This window comes from Frankliniella occidentalis, unplaced genomic scaffold (assembly GCF_000697945.3).
Source record: "Frankliniella occidentalis isolate FOCC.00 unplaced genomic scaffold, Focc_3.1 Scaffold64, whole genome shotgun sequence".
In the NCBI taxonomy this organism is placed as follows: domain Eukaryota; kingdom Metazoa; phylum Arthropoda; class Insecta; order Thysanoptera; family Thripidae; genus Frankliniella; species Frankliniella occidentalis.
The window spans coordinates 1,129,414-1,135,053 of NW_026267194.1; the positions used below are offsets into that span (position 1 = coordinate 1,129,414).

A 5,640-nucleotide genomic window follows, 5' to 3' on the forward strand; every position below is an offset into this window, starting at 1 on the left:
TCGTTTGCATAAGCCCGCTGGATAGCTTTTTCAAAGCAGAAGGGCGGGCTAAAAAAAAAACCTGCATGGCATTTACTTTAAATATAGCGTACATGGCATGAGTACTTTAATTAATGTATACGTTCGACGTGATATGTAAATAGTTAAGTGTTCAACAGGAAATTTGCACACATGTAAAGTATCCAAAGTTTCACAGACAACCCTAAAAATGATCTCTTTTAAGGGTTCAACTTTTCTGTTAAACAGTTGATAGCATTCAATATGCAGTCAAGCTCTTAACAGCTTGCAGTATGGCGTGAAGCACTAGCACGTGCAAGCCAGTTTCACAAATTTCACTCTTACACATGTACCAGGGGAATCCCCCCCCCCCCCAAAGTATTTCTTTTACTTTTGCGTTTAATATTAAATGTTTAGTCTACCACGAGTTTTTCTCGGGTTTTCTTCACCAGGCATACCGCTTGTTTCTGGCAGGTTCTCAGCACGCATCCATTGGCCGAGTTCCTGCACCACCTTTGCCTTGTCTTCAGGGAGGCTGACCGGCGGCAGTATTACGATACCGTCCCGGACGAGAGGCACGTCTGGGAGGTCCCACTCGGAGGGGCCCATGGCGTCGAGGGTGGAGGGGCGAGACGTTATCAACACCAACGGCGGTCACCGACTAGATACGCTCTTGTGGAGACCGATATACCCCGTGCGCTCCTCTTTCTCTGAAGCCCGACTCACTGCAAGGAGAAAAACACAGTTTAATACCGCGTAAACCCAATATCTATTTTCTGCTTAAAGTTTTGTTATCTTTATGTTGCCTAGCCCCTGTGAGTGACGTTCGATGCGCATGCACCGAAACGGCCCACTCAGCTGGGCTACGATAAGCAAGGGCATAGGCACTGTACTTGTAAGTGTTCACAGTCACAGGACTGTTCACATGACTCCCGAGAATACTGATTTCCATTACCCGGAAGAGACGATTCTTGCACTTTAAAATAGTCTACATTTACATCATCCCCGCAAAGAAGACAAGTAGGCCCGCCTTTCCGCCAAACGAAGCTACAATTCGCTTGGCCGGCAACTCTGACAGGCAGGGGCCGGACCTGCTCAGCCTGCTGGCGGAGTTTCGTCGGGCCATAAGCGGCGTGACCCTTACATCACTATACACAGTTATTTACACGTACATGGTAAAAACAACGTATCATTTTTTGAGGAAAGGGGAAACTTTGAGTTTTACAAGAACTCTTTAGATTTCGAGGAAGTCTCCTAAAAGATTTTTCCTCATACTTTGAGAATATTTCAAAAAATCTGAGGCGAGTTCGGAGGACTCGTCCTCAAACATAAGAGTTCTCCCCTTCTCCTCAAAAAATAAGACATAGTTTTTACCGTTGTAGCCTTCCGGGCAGGCTTACGGCCCTTAAGAGTTGCTCCTTGGAAATGTGGAAATGGCTTTAATGGTGCGCCACTGTGACTTCAACCCCCTACCCTTCCGCTTTGAAAAATATATTTTTTTAAAGGAAACAAATCTATACTAGTACATAACTTTGCGGTTGATGCCGTGTAGTTTTCCTTTACTAGAAAGTAAGACTCTTGAGAATGAACAAGGATGAAACAAATGCGATACACATAACGAATTTTAATTTTCCATCAGAAGTCAATCTAAATTTACAAAATTTGGCTAAAAACGTGTTTTTTTGCCTGCGCTCTCCCCCTAAATCCAACTTTATAAATCTGACAAAATATGACACCATTCTGAAGGTCAAAAGACAACTATTAATGTGGTGGCCCGTCATTATTTTAATACTTTTGCTATATGGCACAGGCTACCCTAGGTGAGCAAGCGTCAAGCTTCACTTAGCTAAGACCTGCACACACGATTATTCTCCCCGCTCCAGCAGCCTCCACTGATCTGCAAATTTGCCGACTCCTATCCTTTACTTTTGGTGAGACTGACACTCAAAAAAACTTCTGCTGGGTCGCCTTGTCACCCCTCCTAGGCGTGGTTCTTGATAATTGGAGCGTAGATGGTGCATTTTGGGTTAATTTACGTCTTTAACAAAGTGGATACGCCCTGTGCTGGGTCGAGAAGGGCCGATGGGGCCCCAAAAAGTTTCTTTGTTCCTTTCCGAACTTATGGTACCACGCGGCCAATTCTATGATGCTCTGAACCAATTTTCGTCCATACCGGCCGTTTTTGGTGCAATAGTCGTCGTTTTTCCAACTTTGAGGGAAGGTTGCCACCTAAAGACCGTGTCGCACGGGGAAAAGGAAGTCATTCTCGGAAAGTACATCAAAAAAGGAAAAAAAATGGAGGGGTAACTTTTTTAAAATCCAAAAACGTGCCCAGACGACACAGACTAGCCACTACTCGCCGCCCATCGCTCCGGAGCTTCTTTTGAGTCGAAGAGCCCTTAGTAGGCCACCGTTCAGGGCCCGAGTCCCGAAATTTGCACTTTCGTCAACTCTAAAAATTGACGTAGAATTATGATTTTTTTAGAGCATAGTAAAGCTTTTCATTGCGGTTTAATCGGTGCCATTCCCGCTTGTGTACGTGTACGACAGATATTTGAACTACTTGAATGACCTGTAGGACGGTGCCAATACTCCCATACCCCCCATAAAACTCAAAGAAAGAGACGCGCTTGGCTCTCGGCTCCCGGCCGCCGGCCCGCCCGACCCGCCTCTGGCCTGCGGTGCCCCCCTCACTCCTCCCGCCCCCCTCTCAACGCGACGAAGACGGGCGCAGCCGGGTGCAGCCTGTCTCTCTCTAAAGGTCCCGGGGAGATCGGGAGCTCCAAACAGAGGTTCAATTGCGACGTACGATTAGCAAAACGGAGAAAAGGACACTTTTTATGATTAGCCGGTCTGGAAGATCAATGTTTAATCTAGTGCAACAGGAAATTTCACTTTGATAAGAGATGTGGAAGCTACGCGCGCCTGCGATCGACCTATTTTCAAGACGTTTCAGGAGTCACCCTAGTAAATTTAGAGCGTTCAAAACTTGTTACGCACTGGTCAAGGTACATGATTATCTCACCATCTCACCACAAAGTTTGAAAGCTATGCGGCTAGTAGTTTCGCCAAACGTATGTCGCAAAGTCAGCAAAATTTCGAACTTTGAGGCGTCGCGACCGAGGGGTCCCCCTCTTCTAAAATAGGTGTACAACGAGTTGCCGAGTTGGCGAGTTGCCGCGAGTAGGCCGCGAGTTAGGATCAATTTTTAGAGAGTTTTGCGGGATTTTGGCGCGAGTTTTCGCGATTTTCACGTGAGTTTTCGCGAGTTATCGTGAGTTTTCGCGAGTTATCGTGAGTTAAACGCGAGTTTGGCGCGAGTTGGGCGCGGTCAAGTGTACAACGAGTTGACGAGTGGGGGACCCCTCGGTCGCGACGCCCAACCTAAGCGTCGCAGGGCAAAACGGCTCGAGCTAGTGGATAAGGATAACATACTCAATCGATTTGTCAAATAAACCAAAAGTCGGTCCTACCCTCTTAAGTATACCTAATGTATTTTCAACAAAAGTATACCCAAAAGTGTCATCTGGATATACTTATTTCCATGCGGGAGGTTACAGTCAACTAGACAGAACAAATTAAGTATGATTTTTTAGGGCAAGTATAGTTGTAGGCTTTGCGCCCGTAATAACGGAGACATTTTTCGATTTGAACTCTACCTACACTCTTACCTGGCCACCAAATCTACAGGACAAATCAGATGGCGTTAAACAGCTACGCAGCGTGTCCGGTAGGACGTAAACAAAGCGCTCCGTACGCGCCGCTCACCTCGTCGACTTGCTCTCCTCCATCGGCAGTCGGCACTGGCGCCCAGCGAGAAGTGAAGCGTGCAGCGGGCTGGCCGGCGTAGAGCGCATGCTCAAACTGGCCACTCACTCGCCCCCTCTGTACTCCTCTCCCCGAATACCCCGCTCCCGCCCGGCCCCGCGGTAGATGAGCAGACCGCTCCAAGGCCGAATACGTCATGGGCTGCCTTTTGGAGGGGGCCTGTGCCAGGCCTGTGGCGCGCGCGTGCGCGTGTGCTTCCGTGGTGTGTGTGTGTGTGTGTGTGTGTGTGCGCGCGCGCGCGGATGCGGGGACGGTGGGGGGCTATAAATAGACGATTCCATGTCTGCGCGTTTCTGGAAGAAACAAGCAGACCCGCCCTTCTGACAAACGAAGGTGCCAGCTTCACTCCGATCGGCAAGCAGCTGCACTCAATGACTTATCTTTCAAATAGGGTATTTCACCTGACGCAAACCGGATCCAAAGAAGAACAAGAGTTCTCCCTGAACTTTTTCCTCCTTGCCGCTCATTGGCCGATGCCGACGAAGTTCTCGGACCCGACAAGTTAACTGAAGTTAGCTGTTACCTAACTGAGATGAACTGAGCGAACTGCTTTTGACCGCGAAGTACTAACTGCGACTGGGATAAGAAGATTTTCCCGGATTATTCCTGCATTTTGATACGAATTTAGCTAACGTGTAATCAGCCAATAGGGTACTCCGAGGCTGGACTAGACCGGAAGGAGAGGAACAAAAATCGTCGGGCCGATCGGTCGCGGGGAGCAGCGGGGTACTGCCACCACCCTGCCTCGCTCCTCCTCGCGCCCGACGACTTTTGTTCTTCTCCTGCCGGTCTGGCCGAGCCCCGGAGTACCCTATATGCAGTCCATGCATCAGTTACTTTACAGCAAAAACCAGTCACATTTTCATACTGAAGTTCAACTAATCATAGCTTTGCTTTTCGACTGCGGACGCGACTAAGACTGACTGACAATACATTCGCTCGAGCTGATACCGACCGATTCTTCTTTTAGTTACTTGAGGACCGCTTTCAGTCCATGTACAAATACTATCAGTCAGCCAAAGCCCCTATATTTTGGCTCTGTTTCAAACGGCTTTTGCATAAACGCCATGTAAGTTAAATATATGCAAACTTTAGTAACTCTCAGTCGCCCTCCTGAACTAAAATCTGACAATGTCGTAACTAACATTTGCGAGAATACTCGCTCCAGCAAGATTAGTCATTCTATAGCTACGTGCAGTTAAACTTTGTGACTGCGACGAGCTGAAGGTTTACTCCTTTGTGAACAGAGGGCTGGACTTGGAAAATTTCTCTTCGAAGACCTTCACTCCGCAGCGGGTTCTGACCAGGGACCCGTAACTTAACAAAGTTGTCGTTACAAAAAAAAAGTTTCACGTTACGTTCCTTGTCCCGACATACAAACAAAAATTGGTTTGTTACGTTACGTAACTTATAACGGGTAACGTATCGAATGTAATTTTACAAAAATATAACATATCTATTATTTCGCAAGCCCTGCGAGATACTTCCCAATATCCCACGTTATTGATTTCATTAGCTATAAGCCGAGCCCCTTGCACTGAAAGACCTCTAAAATATTACTTTTTTAAATACGTTATTTCTTCAAATGCTGTGTAACGCAAATTGCTACAATTACGTTACGTTACAGTAACGTAACAAAATTATTTACGGTCATTTAAATTCGTGCCGGGAACTTGTAACGTAGCGACATTACGTTAAGGTACGGGTCCCTGGTTCTGACAGGTCGTAACGCAGTGACATTCAGTTAAAAATAAGTCAATATGAGTCGAAAGTCAGTTCACCCGTCATTGGCTGAGCGATTAGCGAAGGCCATTA

At 47.1% G+C, this 5,640-nt stretch overlaps 1 protein-coding gene across 3 annotated transcripts in view; it reads right to left on the bottom strand.

Moving 5' to 3' along the window:
• Window positions 1–3,899, bottom strand: part of LOC113214288 (alpha-tocopherol transfer protein-like) — a 22,917-nt gene extending 19,018 nt beyond the window's left edge. The window contains exons 1-2 of one of the 3 annotated variants that reach the window (XR_008011217.1): window positions 3,669–3,849; window positions 456–722 (exon numbers count right to left, since the gene is read on the bottom strand). Coding sequence is in view for 2 of the 3 variants with exons in the window: in XM_026433603.2 (XP_026289388.1) it covers window positions 456–606 (151 nt within the window). In the remaining variant the exon portion in view is untranslated. Of the gene's footprint in view, window positions 1–455; window positions 723–3,668 lie in introns of all 3 variants that reach the window. The other 2 variants (XM_026433603.2, XM_026433602.2) reach the window with 2 other exon arrangements.
• Between the last annotated feature and the right edge of the window lie 1,741 nt (window positions 3,900–5,640).